This window comes from Tachypleus tridentatus, chromosome 12 (assembly GCF_004210375.1).
Source record: "Tachypleus tridentatus isolate NWPU-2018 chromosome 12, ASM421037v1, whole genome shotgun sequence".
NCBI lineage: Eukaryota > Metazoa > Arthropoda > Merostomata > Xiphosura > Limulidae > Tachypleus > Tachypleus tridentatus.
This window is the reverse complement of record NC_134836.1, coordinates 53,786,199-53,804,341: the sequence shown is the minus strand read 5'-3', so window position 1 is coordinate 53,804,341 and position 18,143 is coordinate 53,786,199. Positions and strand designations below refer to the sequence as shown.

At 36.3% G+C, this 18,143-nt stretch overlaps 1 protein-coding gene and 1 long non-coding RNA gene across 3 annotated transcripts in view; one reads left to right on the top strand and one right to left on the bottom strand.

Moving 5' to 3' along the window:
- LOC143233347 (neural cell adhesion molecule 2-like) overlaps nucleotides 1-18,143 on the bottom strand; it is a 132,147-nt gene that overhangs the window by 34,210 nt on the left and 79,794 nt on the right. Inside the window, exons 5-6 of the mRNA XM_076469506.1 lie at nucleotides 4,648-4,944; nucleotides 429-719 (exon numbers count right to left, since the gene is read on the bottom strand). Of these exons, the coding sequence (XP_076325621.1) occupies nucleotides 429-719; nucleotides 4,648-4,944 (588 nt within the window). The remainder of the gene's footprint in view (nucleotides 1-428; nucleotides 720-4,647; nucleotides 4,945-18,143) is intronic.
- LOC143233348 (uncharacterized) lies at nucleotides 628-4,787 on the top strand. Of its 2 annotated transcripts, none has more exons than XR_013018105.1 (3): nucleotides 628-758; nucleotides 2,478-3,319; nucleotides 4,650-4,787. It is a non-coding gene; the product is annotated as an uncharacterized LOC143233348 (long non-coding RNA). The 2 variants fall into 2 exon arrangements; XR_013018106.1 differs by having other exon boundaries at nucleotides 629-758; nucleotides 3,231-3,319.

Below are 18,143 nucleotides of genomic sequence, written 5' to 3'. Positions count from 1 at the left end.
AGCGTGTTATTAGTAGTAAATTACAGGCCATTATAAATTACTCAGAATTACTTATCTCAAAAATGAATTACGTGTATTAAGGTCTTTCTATTGAATTAAGTCTATTTATGGTTAAGCTAACAGTGGGAAACAGTTATTCAGACCTAACTTTATGGATTCGTTAGCCATGTTTCCCGTCTCACAAATATTACGAAACTTTAGAAACGTTTATTAGAGTTTAGCACATTTTTGTTTAAATGCAACTAAATATTGAGGGTTGATGACTGTTTTCAATAAAATATAAATATATTTAGTTCGGTATAAATGATATTTAAATCTAACGTCACATTTACAAGTGTCAATAAAAATCTACGCGCATTGTTATTAACCATTAACACTTGATGAGAATGTTTACTGCTTTCAGAACAAAAAATATGTATAATTCTTACACTGCACTCGAAGAAAAATGGAATTGCTCTCTCCGTACCCTTCTGGATTTATTGCTGCGCAGAGGTAGTGCCCTCTACTGGACCGTTTAACTTTTTGCAATACCAAAGACTGATTGCTGACTATGATACCAGCTGATGTGTTTGTTACTAAGTCTTTCCTTTCGAACTTCCACGTGACTTCTGTAATCCATGGGTTGGCCCGAACTTTACATTCCAGATAAACGTCATTATTTTCCTGAATGTGAGTGTGGCGAAGTTTGCTGCCGAGCCTCAGGCTGAGTTGAGGAGGATCTGAAAAAATAAATAAGTTTGTAGGAAGTAGTATTCGAGGTAAGTCACTTTTAAAATACACCTGACTGATGAAACATCCATCATTAGTGGCCGTGCAATATAAGTTATGGATAAGTTTAATAAGTCTTCGTGTTTGTATAACTGAAAATCGATTAGTTACGTGAGACATTCTGCAACAAGGTTTATTCAGCCCAGCTGGTTAGCATGAAATAAGCTGCCTCGAGTGTAATTATTAACGCTACCTAGTCATAAGTTGCCAACGTTTACAAACGACATCTGATAAAGGTGAAAAATTTAACATAACTTGGCTTAAAAAAAATGTGTGTGTGGAAACATATGACTGTAGCCAAGCCACAGAACTATATATTTATTAAATAAACAACCATCAGAACTTTCATATTCAGTGATGTTGCTCTAACTGTGTTTATTCACCTCTTGCTCGAGACGCGAACTCGTGAAAAAAGAAAAAAAAAGTTTCTCGTGCGTGAAGAGCGCATGCGCCCAAAGTCAATTCTGGTATTTTGAGAGAATTGCAAATGAACAGAAGTAGAAACGAGTTACGTGTTATATCAACCACAAATATGAAACGAACAGAGAAGTACAAACGTTATAATATGAACTACAGATTTGAAACGAGTCTTCTGGTTATTAAAACAAGATGTGAAATCTGGTCACTGATAATCTCCTCAAATGTTAATGTTTGATTATTAAATAGCATAGTTGGCCTTTTGTGACCTTTCTCAGGTTGTCTAGTCCATACAGCTGTAGACAGATCGTGTATCAACTGACCTTTGAAGAACTCCGAAAGTCTATGCTTCTGTTAAAATCAAAACGCCACCACTAACATGTGAAAGTTGTCGTGAAATAAAGGAAAATAATCACGTAAAAACACTAAATTAGCAAGTGACTATATTTAAAAATGCAATGGGGCAGCTGTTTTTTCAGGCCTGATAAATTATACGTGCACCAAAAACAGGACGCATGAAACGTATACATAATTACTGACCTAATGAATTTTGGAAATTATGTTTATTACTTGTGTATCACAAAGTGTAAGATCTTAGAAAATAAATATTAAGCATAAATCGAACAATAATGCGTTATAATGTGACGGTCAATCCCACTATTCGTTGGCAAAAGAGTAGCCCAAGAATTGGCGATGGGTAATGATGACAAGCTGCCTTCTCTCTCGTCTTACACTGCTAAATTAGGGACGGCTAGCGAAGATAGCCTTCGTGTAGCTTTGTACGAAATCCAAAAACAAACAAACGAACAATAATCTAATGCAAAGGTTTTGACACATTTCCCTGTGAACTTAGGGTTCATAAAAATACATGTTTAGAATTGACACGTAATAATAAAATTGCAAACGAGTTGATTCATTAAAAATTATAATTAAAAATTAAGATATCGGATAAATGATTTACAATAATTTTAGATTATTCTGCTTGATATACACGATAAAGTCTTCCGCTAAAATGTAATTATAATAAAAGTGCGAATACGTTCAATCCATTTTCTATGTGACAGAAATAATTAACCTAACTTGTTCAAGCGTTAAGAAAGAACGTCTTTCATGTTTGTTTTTTATTTTAAATCATTGTAAAAATAGGGAAGTTTAATTGAAAAACTTCTGGACCAATAATGATCCAAATATTTACAAATTTAATCACAACCACACTCAGTATTCTGATCCACAGCGCTTTACGTCATTGGCTGCACAGTGTTCTAACTGGAAACATTTTTCTTCTTTTATAGCCCCCCCTAGTGGCTCAGCGGTATGTCTGCGGACTTACAACGCTAAAAACCGCGTTTCGATACTCGTGGTGGGCAGAGCATATATAGCCCATTGTGTAGCTTTGTGCTTAATTCAAAACAACAACAACTTCTTTTATAAATAAATTTTCTCAAAATATATATCAAACGTTTTTATTTGAAGTCTATTAAATGCAAATACCAAGTAATATACCATCCATACAATAAAATACTGTTCCAGTAAATGGCAGATGTGGTACAACAACAAGCGTCGATTGGCTTATTTATTTATTTGATTATTTTTGTTTTTGTTTTAGAATTAGAGAGTAAATATGTTAAGAAAACAGAGTTTTTGTGTTTTTATGATCTCAGCAAATCGCTGAAGTTAATAAATCTCAGTAGAACTTAGGGAATTTCTTCTTTTTCTATGAAAACATCTGGTTTTAAGGTGCTTATCGTAACACAGCTAGGACAGCGCTAAGTCGTCGAATTTATACTGCCAAAATTAGGGGTTCGATTCCCTTCAGTGAACACAGTCAAGATAACTTCGTGTGGGTTTACTATAAAAAAAACACACACGTATGTAATATATGGGTTATATTTCGTGCGCTCTTATTTTGAAATATTTGGATAAGCCTCTAATGATTTATTTAAGCGCACTATAGGTTCCAATTATATTCTCACAATAATCTATAGGTTTGTTTGTTATAACGAATAAAGTTACACAATAGACTGTGTGTACTCTGACCACCACAGGTATCGAAACCCAATGTTTGGCACCATGTTCCTTCAGAGTTATCGGAATATTATAACAACAGAGTTGACTGTTTAAAGCACTAATCAAGGTAAACACTTTTTTTTTCTAATTTAATATTTAGAATATTTTATATTACGTGTTGTTTAAGTAGGACAATTAACAATAATGTTTTCTTGTTTTACTAAATTGTGGACTTTCTTATAGCAAAGCCACATCGGATTATCTGCTGTGGTCGTGGAAGGGGAATCGAACCGCTCATTTTAGCGTTGTAAATCCGGGAAACTTTAGCGTTTCCTCATCTAGCTGTTCTTGAAGGAAACTTTGTTTTAAAATGTATGTAGCAATATGATGGATACGTTATCTTAACAACTTAAATCATTTTGTTTCTGTAAGTGTTTCACCACGAGCGAACATGCTAGCCAAATTCGTTCTTTTTGGTTTTACGGATTATGTAACAAAAAAGGTTTTCTTCTTGTCCTTTGAACGTATTACTTCATGAAGCAAACCCAATAAATTTCTATGCGATTGACTGAGTTTTTCAAACCAGTTAACAATATGGAAAATTGGTACTGTGGCAACCTCCAGAACCACCAGTTTATTTACAAAATATTTACACATATTTTATGATCGAACGTTTTGCTAAAAAGCAACAAGGTGTCGTACTTTACCGTACCAATCTACCGAAGAAATGAAAACCGTCCGCGAAAAAAGCCACATTGAGCTATCTGCTGTGATCTTTGCGGGAGTCGAAATCTGGATTTTGGAGTTGTAAGTCTGTAAATTTAACGCTGTACCACCGAGAATTTTTGTAGGCCTGGCATGGTCAGGTGGGTTGAGGCGTTCGACTCGTAATCTGGGGGTCGCGGGTTCGAATCCAGGTCGCACCAAACATGCTCGCCCTTTCAGCCATGGGGGCGTTATATTGTAGCGGTAAATCCAACTATTCGCTGGTAAAAGAGTAGCCCAAGAGTTGGCGGTGGGTGGTGATGACTAGCTGCCTTCCCTCTAGTCTTACACTGCTAAATTAGGGACGGCTAGCACAGATAGACCTCGAGTAGCTTTGCAAACTATCGAGGGACGCTGGAGACGAGCTAAATCATATTATTTTCAAGTTTTAGCTATAAAAGTTGTAAAGAATACTATTTCTGCATAGTACACATGTAAAGTTTATAAATCAAACAGAAGGAACCCTAGTGTCCCTATCAGACATTTACTAAATCTTTAAGGACTAGCTGTTATTGCAACTCAAACACTTTAGTCTTCTCTTTGCTGCTAAAAGAATTACATTAATTTTAGTTATGATAAACATTTCATTTCCAAAATGAATTTTTTACAGACTGGATAAAGCAACTAGTTTACTGGAACAAACGTAATTTAAACATTTTAACTTTTGTTTACTTATTAGTTTTTACTTACAGTGTACTTCAAGTTTCAAGTTGTCTTCAACTGCACTATTTGGCATCAGCGGATTGACACCTCTACACGTTAGTAACTTTCCGCTATCTTCACTAGACGGCTTCATGGTAAGTACACTAGATGTGTAGTTACCATCACCAGAAGACCTGGTCTTGGTTCTTCGAAGTTGAGTGTTTCCTTTCCACCAAGTAATTTCAGCAGGAGGGCGCGAGCCCATTGTCACACATTCAAACCGAATCGTATCACCAGTGGAAAGGGGTTTCCGATCGTTTTGTATCCTAACGGTCAGAGGTCTAACTAGAAGTGGTTCAAGAATTACATTGGTGGAAACAAGTTTTTACTTGCAATTTGACTCGAAAAGAACGAAAATTAAGATGCAGTTGACGAATTTTATTAATAAAAGATAACATATTTTTTTAAACTGAGATTTTTAACATACGTCTATACAAATAATGTTAAAATTTAAATTATATTCAGTTAAAACTTAATTTAGCTATTGTTCATTTTATTAATTTATATCGGCAATAAGTATTCTGATCTTTGTTCACAGTTATAGTATTCTACCAATTTTATTTCCTTGTTAAAGCTCTAACAGTAAGGGCGTTTTCTGCCTTTTTATATCATATAAAAACTTAAGAATCCAAGAAAGGATGCTAAATAATTATGGTACTAACGAAACGCATTAAAACTTTAGTGCTAAAATGGAGCTTCAAGATATATTAAAAAAATTTTAATATACTGTTCGAAAAGTGTTTGTGAATTACATAATCTACATAAGAGCCCATAAATTGAACGTTCTGAACTGGTACAGCTTCCACATAACACAAAGTGCAGTTTAACAAAATGACTTTGGAGTCTCCCACATCGTTACATGCTACGTCGCCAAGTCCAGTCATATTTGATCACTTCTTAACAATAGCCCTGTAACGTGTATTTTATTCCAAAAGGCTGTTGTTAGTTTGTTATGCTAGTAAGTCCTAAATGTTCCCTGCATTCTTCATGTTTGTTTTTATCTAATATATGAGAATGACGGTTCTCCAACACCTGTTTCAACAGTCTGTTTATTTGTTTGTTTTTGGATTTCGCGCAAAGCTACTCGAGGGCTATCTGTGCTAGCCGTTCCTAATTTAGCAGTGTAAGACTAGAGGGAAGGCAGCTAATCACCATCACCCACCGCCAATTCTTGAGCTACTCTTTTACGAACGAATAGTGGGATTGATCATAACATTATAACGCCCCCGCGACTGAAAGGGCGGGCATGTTTGGTGCTACCGGGATTCAAACCCGTGACCCTTGGATTATGAGTCGAACGCCTTAACACGCTTGACCATGCCGGGCCCTTCAACAGTCTGATCGCACAAATAGCGATAGGTTCTGTGAGTGGCTGTTTGACTAATATATATTTACATGGAGTAGAATGAATACCCATTCTATTCTCCGGTGTTTGAAATATACAACAATTAAACAGACATGTCATAAAAATAACTTATGTACATGTGACCAGTGCCTCTAGATTTGTTTTATTTTGTCTCTCTTTTATTTTTCCCCCAGTCTCAGATTTTTCTTAATTGTATTAAATAATGATGTCTGGGGTACATTGACGACTTTTGAAAATGACCATTCTCTATTTCTGGTTGTTCCTGGTGCCCTAAGTTGATACATATTCTTTCTTTTCCAATGACATTAAGCACGAAGGATATCCCAATCTTGAAAATTATAAACTCCATATATGATTATATCTTTATGATCGGAAGAGCTGTTACATATACTTTTCAAAAGCGCCGAATTTTCGGTGGCACCGCATTATATATAAACAATGTCTAAACTCGCTTCTGATATATGCCATTCCACATAACCGTATATTTGTTGTCGATACCACAAGACTTACTTATTTACGTATTCAAACTCGTTTTCACATTTGATGTACTCATCCCTCTGTTGTTACGTGCACCACGCAATGTCGTACTTTATTGGTTCCTTGTTAAAATACAACACACACATATATATATATATATATATGCAGACTAACTCCACCAAAATGCACTGTATTCTAAGTTAGTATTGTGTTTTCAAATTGGTAATTCCTACATATGAAATGTGATTGGAAACAACGTAGTTTTCCTATTGGTTAAAAACGTAAAAAAAATGGACTGTCTCTTTTCTCCAGGCGTATTTTTCTTTAGTTTCGTTCTTTATTATTGCGCAGCACAGTGGTATGCCTACGAACTTATACCGCTAAAAACCAGGTTTTTATACCAGTGGTAGGCAGAGCATAGATACCCCTTTGTGTGGTTTTGTGTTTAATGCCAAACAACAACAACTTTATCATGATATCAAATTACATTATTCAAACAGAAGGTATCCTTCATTCTTTTTTGGAAAGAAAATATACATAAAAAAAATTCTAAGATCCATGATGATGAACATAGTTAAAGATGGGATAAGTCCAGAGTTGGTAGCCAAAACGATTTTTCGTTTTTGTGGGAATTTGCTCTACCACTTCATTCGAGCACTCAAAGAAATGAAGAATGACTCGGCCACATACGTTCATCTGTCAAGCGTGTAGAAATTTTCTTATTAGAAATGACTACCTAAGACGTACAAGAACACTAGAATGTAGTGCTGTTTCTTCAACTCGTGATATACATTACGTACATACGACGGTAGATTTAAATTCTGTGTAACGAAACCTGAAAGTTAACTACAAGTACAAACGATAATTCATAAATCACAATATACTAAATGGTTTTTGATGTAAAAAAAAAATATATATATATTGTCTTAGCGCAAACTTTTACAGTGAGATATCTGCACTTTGTCCACAGTGTAGAATCGAACACGGATTTTAGTAAGTCCGAAAGCGTGTTGCTGACTCACTTGACGCCAGTTGCAAAAATAAGTTTGTTTTATTAAAAATGCACTGAACGAAATTAACTTTATAAAATATGTTTCTTGTCGCACAAACAATTGAAAAATAATTTATTTCCCGTAGTCGAAACTTCTCAAATACAGTTTGGCAATTTTTTCAAAGGCCCGGCACGACCAAGTGGGTTAAGGCGTTCGACTCGTAATTTGAGAGTCGCGGGTTCGAATCCCCGTCTCACCAAACATGCTCGCCCTTTCAGCCGTCGGGGCGTTATAAAGTGACGATCAATCCCACTATTCGTTGGTAAAAGAGTAGCCCAAGAGTTGGCGGTGGGTGGTGATGACTAGCTGCCTTCCCTCTAGTCTTACGCTGCTAAATTAGGGACGGCTAGCGCAGATAGCCCTGGAGTAGCTTTGTACGAAATTCTAAAGCAAACAAACAAACAATTTTTGTCAAGGCCTCTGTTTTAATTACAACTTATTGTCTTTACTTGTAATTTCTAGACATTCAAAAGAAAAACAAAATAATTAATTCTGAAATATTTTCTTGAAATGATAAACAAGGGTGAAAGATGTTTTAGTTCATGATCAGAATCTTTTTTAAGATTAATTAAGATGATTGTGCATAACAAAGTATGCGTATTAGACTTTTAGATACGCCAAGAAAAGATATTTGGTAACAGTGACGAAACAAGGCTTTGGAATTATTAAATTATATCGAAATTGATGTTAAGTAGCGTACTGTAATAGTTTTTTTTTCCTACTGAAAGACTAATGCGTTACCATTAAGTCAGTAACGTACGTTAATTTATGTGTTAATTTCCAAATATTTAAATTGTCGGCTACACCAAAAGATGTGGAAAAAGGTACACGTAAGTTAACAACAATTGAGGAAATTAACGTTATCTTAATACAATTACATTAATTCGATAAAAAAACGTATAATTTCTAAGCATTTTGAATATTTTCATGAACTTCTACTTCGTATAAGGTACAAAATCAGTAAATTCCCTTACGTATAAATTTGGCACATTAAGTTTAACTGTAGTAACACCTTTTACAAACGGCCCGGCATGGCCAAGCGCGTAAGGCGCGCGGCTCGTAATCCGAGGGTCGCGGGTTCGCGTCCGCGTCGCGCTAAACTTGCTCGCCCTCCCAGCCGTGGGGGCGTTATAATGTGACGGTCAATCCCACTATTCGTTGGTAAAAGAGTAGCCCAAGAGTTGGCGGTGGGTGGTGATGACTAGCTGCCTTCCCTCTAGTCTTACACTACTAAATTAGGGACAGATAGCCCTCGAGTAGCTTTGTGCGAAATTCCAAAAAAAAAAACAACCTTTTACAAAAGGGGTTAACACCATTTCAATACAGTTTTGATATCAAACTTTAGTTCCTTAAAATGAACCTAGAAGCTTGTTATTAAACTAGTTTTAGTACGATATAAACCTGCTTCATATAGTTTCTTTATACTTTCTCACGTTTCAACTCATTGCAAAGTAAGGTTATCGTTTTGTTTCAACTCAAACTTACACAAGAAGCCATCTGCGCACTCTACCATGGGGAATCGAGCCAAGGAATTTAACGTTGTACGTCCTTAAGCTCACTGCTGATTTACAAGGGGCCTTAGAAGTAATACTGTTTGTTTCTTTTTTGAAGTTTGCGCAAAGCTATTCGAGGGCTATCTGCACTAGCCGTCCCTAATTTAGCAGCGTAAGTCCAGAGGGAAAGCAGCAAGTACTCACCGCCCACCGCCAACTCTTGGGCTACTCTTTTACCAACGAATAGTTGGATTGACCGTCACATTATAACGCCCCCCACGGCTGAAAGGGCGAGCATGTTTGGTGCGATGGGGATGCGACCCCGCGACCCTCAGATTACAAGTCGCACGCCTTAACCCTCCTAGCCATGCCGGGGCCTATTCTTCCATGTATTTTTTCCGGCTTTTAATTAAAAAACAACAATGACATCAAACAAATTCTTCTTTGAGAAACTTCCATTTCTATAAAATGATATCGTTAAGAAAAATATTCAGTTCAAAAATTCAACGAAAAATAGAAATAAGAAACCCTATTGCTGAAGCTTTTTCGAAATGTGAACCTTTATTTATCGATACCCCTGGTGAATAAAGGCTTACATTTAAAATTGCACATTATGATGAATTTCTTATTTTTGTCTTCTACAAACTGGATAGCAGTCATGTAAAACACACTGACGATATGCACCAGTGGAAACTAGAAACTGTTTTTTTTTCTTTCAGCCATGAAAAGCTGACTAATATTTTGATACCCATGAATGATTTCATGATTCCAATAATCTAGGGTGTAGTTATTCTCTGATAATCATTATGTAATCAATATTTTTGCAATGATCTTTTCGTTTCACTGGCAGTTTTTGTTGTTGTTGTTGTTTCTTTCATTTGCCAACACAGACATTACGTCAGCGGTGTAATAAATATATTCTTCCATGTTTGTTTTTGAACTTCACACAAAATTATTCGAGGGCTATCTGCGCTAGCCGTCCCTAATTTAGCAGTGTAAGACTAGAGGGAAGGCAGCTAGTCATCACCACCCACCACCAACTCTTGGGCTAGTCTTTTACTAACGAATAGTTGGATTGACCGTCACATTATGACGCCCCCATGGCTGAAAGATCGATCATGTTTGGTGTGACGTGTATTTGAATCCGCGACCGTCGGATTAGAAGTCGAACGACTTAACCCACCTGGCCATGCTGGGGCCTATTCTTCCATGTACCTGTTTTGTTGCAGATTCTTATTAACTCGTATAAAATGTTTTCTAACTGTACTATTCCCTTCGATAATACTGCACAACAATTTTTTTAAAAACGTTTCGCTTCCTGAAAAGTTTTTGCTGATTGTGATAGGTACCTGGTGGGTATGCACAAATATGGTTTTGGTTTTGCTTCATCACGCAGGAACTCTGAGAAATAGACAGTTAACTGTTTACCGGCAATAACGTATTTAATTGCGATTATGTTTTTAATACGCTGTTAAGTTCAACATAATTAAAAGTGTTTTGCTCATGATTTTCATTTGTATTCAATGTCCGGTGAATCACGTTGCAATGTCCAACAGTAGTCAGCAAGGATTGCCGGATTCCAGTTGCCCTGATATCGTTTTTCCATTGTAGCAATATCCCGATGAAACCAATGATTTCGATGAAACGGTACGTGATGGGAAAATTTGGATGTGATTTTCGTGATCAGCAGCTAAAAATCTATAAGGAAGACCCAACAGTGTTCAAGAAGCAAACACTTTGTTGTGTAGTGTAATTTTTTTCATGTCACTATTTTTGCAAGTATGTTTCAGGTTGGACTGCAAAATATAACGCCATCACCAAATTTGTTTTTTTCTTTAAACAGTCCTGTTGTTTGTGGCGGATTTAGTGTTAGATGTTAAAAATCTAGACTGTTCTAACACGTTTCTCTCTTTCTCAACATTGTTAAACTAAGATTCACGTGCTTTTAGGACTCTTCCTCTTCAAAAATTGTCGTTCAGCTCCAGTAAGTTGGGAGTGATTACCAGTCGTACTTACTCAAAAGTTTTGTTTTTGTTCGGAAAAGACGATGTCTGTCTTTGGTCACTAGTGTTTCAAGGTGTGCTGGTTTTCCTTTATCCCGTGTTTGTGAAATAAACTGACTTGACGAAGACCGATTGTTTAAATGCCTGAATAATACGTTAAGGTTTTTCCTTTTTCACCATAGCAGACGTCAAAGATGTGTCCAAGTCTCGCATAGAAGTTCATATGCAGTAGAAAACTGTACACTTGTTTTTTAGTTCCCGAATTGAAAGCTCACGTGCTATAGACATTTAAGAAGAGCTTCCAACTATTCCATCGTTTATTTGCTAAATATTTTCTTTCTATCAGAGTTCTGGAATTAACTTTATTGAACAGAGGAATAGGTTTCAAATTTAAATTGAGTGATTGAGATTTCTTTGATCAAAGGTACTTTAGTGAATAATAGATGGAATCAGAACTGGAGAATATATGTATCTATAAACAGCACGCACTTCGTAACTTTAGTCAAAAAGTCTTTTCCGTTCTTCATTATGACTGTGTTTCCGTCAGAAAATGACTATATGAAATATACGAAAAGCAATTGAAAAGATATTGTTTTATCTGGTTCTGCAATTTGTTATAAATTAGACAGCCTGTTTGTAAAAAAAAAGACTTCAATGTTTAATGAACAGGCACTTTCGAGCTTTTGTATTAAAACTTATCACAATAGCCCAGCATTGCCAGGTTGTTAGAGCACTTAACTCGTAATCTGAGGGTCGCAGATTCGAATCTCCATCATACCAAACATGCTTGCCCTTTCAGCCGTAGGGGCGTTATAATATCGGTAAAAGAGCAACCCAAAAGTTGGCGGTGGGTGGTGAATACTAACTGCCTTTCCTCTAGTCTTACACTGCTAAATTAGAGACGGATAGAGCAGATAGCCCTTGTGTAGCTTTGTGCGTGGGGTCGGCATGGCCAGGTGGGTTAAGGCATTCAACCCGTAATCTGAGGGTCGCGGGTTCGAATCCCCGTCGCACCATACATGCTTGCCCTTTCAGCCGTATGGAAGTTATAATGTGACGGTCAATCCCACTAATCGTTGGTAAAAGAGTAACCCAAGAGCTAGCGGTGGGTGGTGATGACTAACTGCCTTCCCTCTGGTCTTACACTGCTAAATTAGGGACGGCTAGCATAGATAGCCCTCGTGTAGCTTTGTGCGAAATTCAAAAAAACAAACAAACAATCATTACTTTGCAACCGTGTTGGTCACCATAGAGATCTCCATGATAAATGTTCAATTTATTTAAAAACTGATTAAAATAACAGGGTATGATATAAATGGATGTGTGTGTATTACTTATAATCATTCATATCCAATGATAGTGTATCAATGTCCCTTTTTTAATGATGGTTTTATCATTATTATTGGGTAATTAAAAGTTACAAGTTAATTATCTCAATTTTTGTTTCAAATTGCAGCATTGCTAATTAAGTTCCAATACTTTGAATCGTTTCGCGATAGCAGAAGACTAAAACGATGCGGTTCGTTCAGCTTTCAAATATTTTAGTATTATTGTTATAGGTGTTCTGATCGGGGTTTTTACACTTAGCTCGGACAACGAACGTGATTTCTAATTATTTCAAGATTTCGTTTTGTTTTTTTAATGCTCGAGCCTTCCATTTCGTACAAGTAAAAAACACTAAAACGTAACTCACTGTAGTTTAGTGAACAATATACATTTTGTAGGCCGTTGATTTACATGTTCCGCTTGTTATAAAGATTGATTTTCACTCTATGTGATGTAATTTTTCTAAGCTGAAATAGTGAAAAAAATCTTTTTATTATTATTAGTCTAGACTAGACTATTATTAGTATATGGAGTCGTTTCTATGGTCTCATTGTTGAGGAAGGAACAATGGGTATTTTGGGACCCCTAGATGATGCGATATTTGAAACATTGCATTTTACTTGTCAGTAAGTGAACTTTCTCAGCAGGCATAGGCAGGACTACACAACTGTATTTTCTACTGCTTACCATTGAATAATTTTGTACTTTTTGTGTGTGTGTGTGATTTTAACTGCTTGGGTAAAACGGCCATAGTCCCTTATGGTTTAGAAATAGCCTTTCCTAATTCAGAATTGCTACCCAAACGATGGTAACCAGCTAGCAACAGCCATCATCTATGTTACTATATTTCTCAAAATAGCGTGACTGGACTCTTACACTGTCTTTTAACCATTCGGCCATTTGGTCTCGTGGGTAAATAAAGATGCCATCGGACCAACTAGAAAAAACAACAACTAGCTTTTGCTGTTCTCGGGGAATAGAACGTTAAAAGAAACATTTACTGATTATAAACAAAACTACAAACAATGAGAAATAAACTTGACAGCTTTCGTGAAGAGAGGCAGTTACCTTTTAGTTGTTTTGAAACATTACAGTCAGGGGTCTGACTGCAATGTGCTTTAAAAACCGTATATCTCTAGAAAACTGTGTATCATATAAAGAAATCTTAACTTTTACACGAATTACATGATTTATTAAAGTTGGTTTAATTATATTAACATTTAATGTTAACTTTCTTTTTCTTTTCGCCCACAGTGACACAGCGGTACGTCTGCAGACTCACATTGCTAGAAACCGGATTTCTATACCTATAGTGGGCAGAACATAGATGGCCCATTCTGTAGCTTTGTGCTACATTCCAAACAGTCAGTTACCTTTCTGTTAACCCTTTTATTATTTTAGAGAAGTGTCGGACAAAGTTTCGAACTTATGTTCATCAGAGGAGAGACAATCTTCGCTTGCATCTTGAAACTTCGTGTTTCGTGTTGTTGCCTAGAGCATTTTCTTGTTGTTTTTTGTTCAATTTCTCGCAAAGGATGATGGGAATATATATTTTAGCTAGTACAAGTTAAAACTGTTATTATCGAGTATCTGATCGCATGATATTAGTTTAAATTCAAATAACTGTGAACCAATTAATCTATAAATGAGCATTTGGTATGGGTATCGTTTGTTTGAAGTTAAGCACAAAGCTACACAATGGGCTATCTGTGCTCTGCCCACCACGGGTATCGAAATCTGATTTCTAGCGTTGTAAGTCCGCAGACGTACCGCTGTACCACCGGAGCAAGTATATGTGTCGAAAACACTGCTAACAGCGATGAAACCCAATTGATGGTCTATAGTAAAGATGTCATAAAAGCATTCTGTGGTCTTTCCGTGAACCCTGGCCCGGCATGGCCAGGTGGTTAAGGTGCTCGACTCATAATCCGAGGGTCGCAGGTTCAAACCCCTTTCGCATCAAACATGCTCACCCTTTCAGTCTTGGGGGCATCATAATGTGTGAGGTCAATCCCACTATTCGTTGGTAAAAGAGTAGCCCAATAGTTGGCGGTGGGTGGTGAAGACTAGCTGCCTTCCATCTAATCTTACACTGCTAAATTAGGGACGGCTAGCGCAAATAGCCCTCGTGTAGTTTTGCGCGAAATTCAAAAACAAATAAACCCCTGAATCGTAATTAAAGCTAATTATTATTAATTCTCAATTTGCAGGTTGCTACAATTTATTATGTAATTTTCAGATTTCGTGACAATGTTTGTATTTTTGAGACCTTATTTGTTTTAGAACTATGCTAGGGCTATTAGCACGTAAATATAACCATCTTTAATTTTGAGCCGATTAGCTAAAGAACACACAACTAGCCAACAGTACCCACCGCCAACTCTAGGACTACTCCTGTCTGACTAATAAGTACAGTGCATTTTGTATTTTATGGTAACAGTAGGAAAACCATTAAAAATTATATACACAATTCAAGCATTCTAATCACTAACCAAAGCTCAGCTCACTGATTCCTCGCATAAGAGATTAATACCACAAGCTCTCTACTAATACAGATTTCATCCGTCGCACGTATTCGTGCAGACACTGTGCATGAAGAACATGGAAGGATTGAGGTCTTTGTTACTAGACATTGTGTTACATTCGATCTGAGAATGTACGTATTTGTATGTCTACAAATGCTTATTTTTTGCCAATACTTGATTCAACCTCGTAACAGATACCTTGTAACTTTAATAAGCCAGAATCAATAACAGTTGTTTACATGGACCGTACAAGGTGGACTATTTAGTTCAGGTGTTCTTGCAACCGTATTATGGATATGAAAATGATTTCGTTTCGGACAACAAAGGAATGTTTTACGTTTTGCGCAATAAGGTATATTCTTTAATATCAATGCACAACAAAGTTTTTGCTTCTTGAACACTGTTAGGTGTTCCTTATAGATATTTGGCTGCTGATCATGCAAATCACATCCAAATTTGCCCATCATGTACCGTTTCATCGGAATCTTCAGTTTCACCAGGATATTGCTACAATGGAAAAACGATATCAGGGTAACTGGAATCCGTTAGTGCTTGCTGACTACTGTTGGACACTACAACGTGATGCACCGGACATTAAATACAAACGAAAATCAGGAGCAAAACACGTTTAATTATGTTGAACTTAATAGCGTATTAGAAACATAAACGCAATTAAATACGTTATTGCCGGTAAACAGTTAACTGTCTATTTCTCAGAGTTCCTAGGTAATGAAGCAAAACCAAAACTATATTTGTGCATACCCACCAGGTACCTGTCACAATCAGCAAAAACTTTTCAGGAAGCGAAACGTTTTTAAAAAATTGTTGTGCAGTGTTATTTGGTCCCATACGCGACAATTGACGCTTGAAAGAATCGTTATGAGCTATCAACAATTAGCCGGCTTCCATTTGTCTGTTGGCTTTCAACATAATAAAACATACGAATAACTTGTAGTATTTTAAATTCCATGAACTACCTGAAAGCCACAGTAGGTTTCATGAAGTGAATGACGAATCATTTGCACTGCAGGTTACATGAATGGTCATTAAATGACCGATTTACAAAACAGTGAACTGAAGAAGGTTAATTTATAACAGTGATTTTTTTACATTGTCACAGTAAAATCCAACAATTACTTTTCTCTTTAACTATTTTACTTTATTTGTAAAAACATATATCTTTATAACAGTGATTTTTACATTGTTACAGTATAATCCAACAAATTATTTTTACCTTTAACTATTTTGCTTTATTTATAAAAAAAATATTTTTATAACAGTGATTTTTTGCATTGTCAGAGTATAATCCAATAAATTACTTTTACCTTTAACTGTTTTGCTTGTAGAAGAACATATAGACTGTTTAATTATTAACCAAAATAACCATAATCAAAAGCAGAATTAAACAAAACTACGACTTTGTCTTTTCAAGTTATTATTATTACTCTTCCTATTAAACTGAAATATAGAATTTCATTTAATTGTTACGTGTACACGAGAAGGAATGTTTATTGTGTAATCCAAAATTTAAGATTATATAATACAATCGTTCTAACAGCCTTTTCACTTTGATATCGTATTTTCGATAACACTATTGATGTAATTGTACTTTCCACACTAACAGAGCTTTATTTTAGCTTTTGTTTCGAATCATTAGGATCACCATACGTTTCTAATCTATAACTGTTACCAAAAACAAGCACAAACTTGAATCTGGAATGTTCTCGTTTAACACGTAAACGTATGTTTTTGGAACAAATACAGAGAATTGGAGGCCGCCTACCACGCCGGTGCCATGTAACACTTATATTATTTCGTTTTAAATGTAAAACACTGAATTAGTTTTCACTAACACACCAAGAGATTAACGAAGTTTTGTTTCAACATATACAACGCCTGATGTGACAGACACATATATCAAAATTGCGTCCAATAAAGCACGTCTTTGTTTTCGTGTTAAAACGGCTCAATACACCGATGTGTTTAAGTTTGATTCTGAGAAATTCTACAATTCTCAGACGCTTTAAAAAGTTTACGAACGAACTTTGGCCCTGCATGGCCAAGCGCGTAAGGCGCGCGACTCGTAATCCGAGGGTCGCGGGTTCGCGCCCGCGTCGCGCTAAACATGCTCGCCCTCCCAGCCGTGGGGGCGTTATAATGTGACGGTCAATCCCACTTTTCGTTGGTAAAAGAGTAGCCCAAGAGTTGGCGGTGGGTGGTGATGACTAGCTGCCTTCCCTCTAGTCTTACACTGCTAAATTAGGGACGGCTAGCACAGATAGCCCTCGAGTAGCTTTGTGCGAAATTCCAAAACAAAACAAACAAACGAACGAACTTGCAGACACTGCCTCTGTAGAACCGAGAACAGTAGCATAAAGATGAGGTTAATCCATTTGGTAAACATCCTTCACGTTCATATCATAAAATACCTCGTTTAATTACCTCATCTGTCGCCTTTCTGCAAGTCTGAATAATCGGAAACATTCAGACTGAGTTTGCTCAGTGAGAGTATTCTTAGGATAACATTATAATAAACTCAGACACAAAAAGAAGACGTGTGATTGATAAACAACGTGTTTATTCTCTCGCACAATTGTGCCATACTGGGCCGCGTCTGTAGCTCTACGTGTAGTACGGTCAAGTGCCTACTGCTACCTCGTAAGTTACGTTAAAAGTGGGTAGAAATAAGACAGACAATATCCCAGCAGTATTAGTTCATTACTCACAGCGCGTTTTTCTTTTCCCCGAGATCGGATTTACTCGATGTAGCTGAACAGTTTTGAAACTGCAACGTAGAGAACACTCGACTCTTTATAGTGTCTAATGCACTTACAATAATCGAGTTTGTTCCAAAAAAAATATTTCAAGTTATTAAATTTCCGGGGCTATTATTGAAATTATAATTCATCATAAATTATGCAATATAATTGCAATATCTTCCACTTTCAGTGGATGAAGAGTATTTTATTTAGGGTTTTTCTTAAAAGATACGGACAATTCCAGTTACACAGTAGAAGTGGTTGAACTCGTTTGTTGTACGTTCAAATATCAGAAATAAATCGTTCAATGTCAAATGCGTGTAAAAATAAAGATTTATCCATTACAAGTAGGCTACATATAAACCTCTTCTCTTTACAACATACGAATAATACGTATCAGTGATTAGGAAGCTTCACTCCAAATCTGAGGGTTGCGGGTTCACCAAACATGCTCGCCCTTTCAGCCTTGAGTACGTTATAATG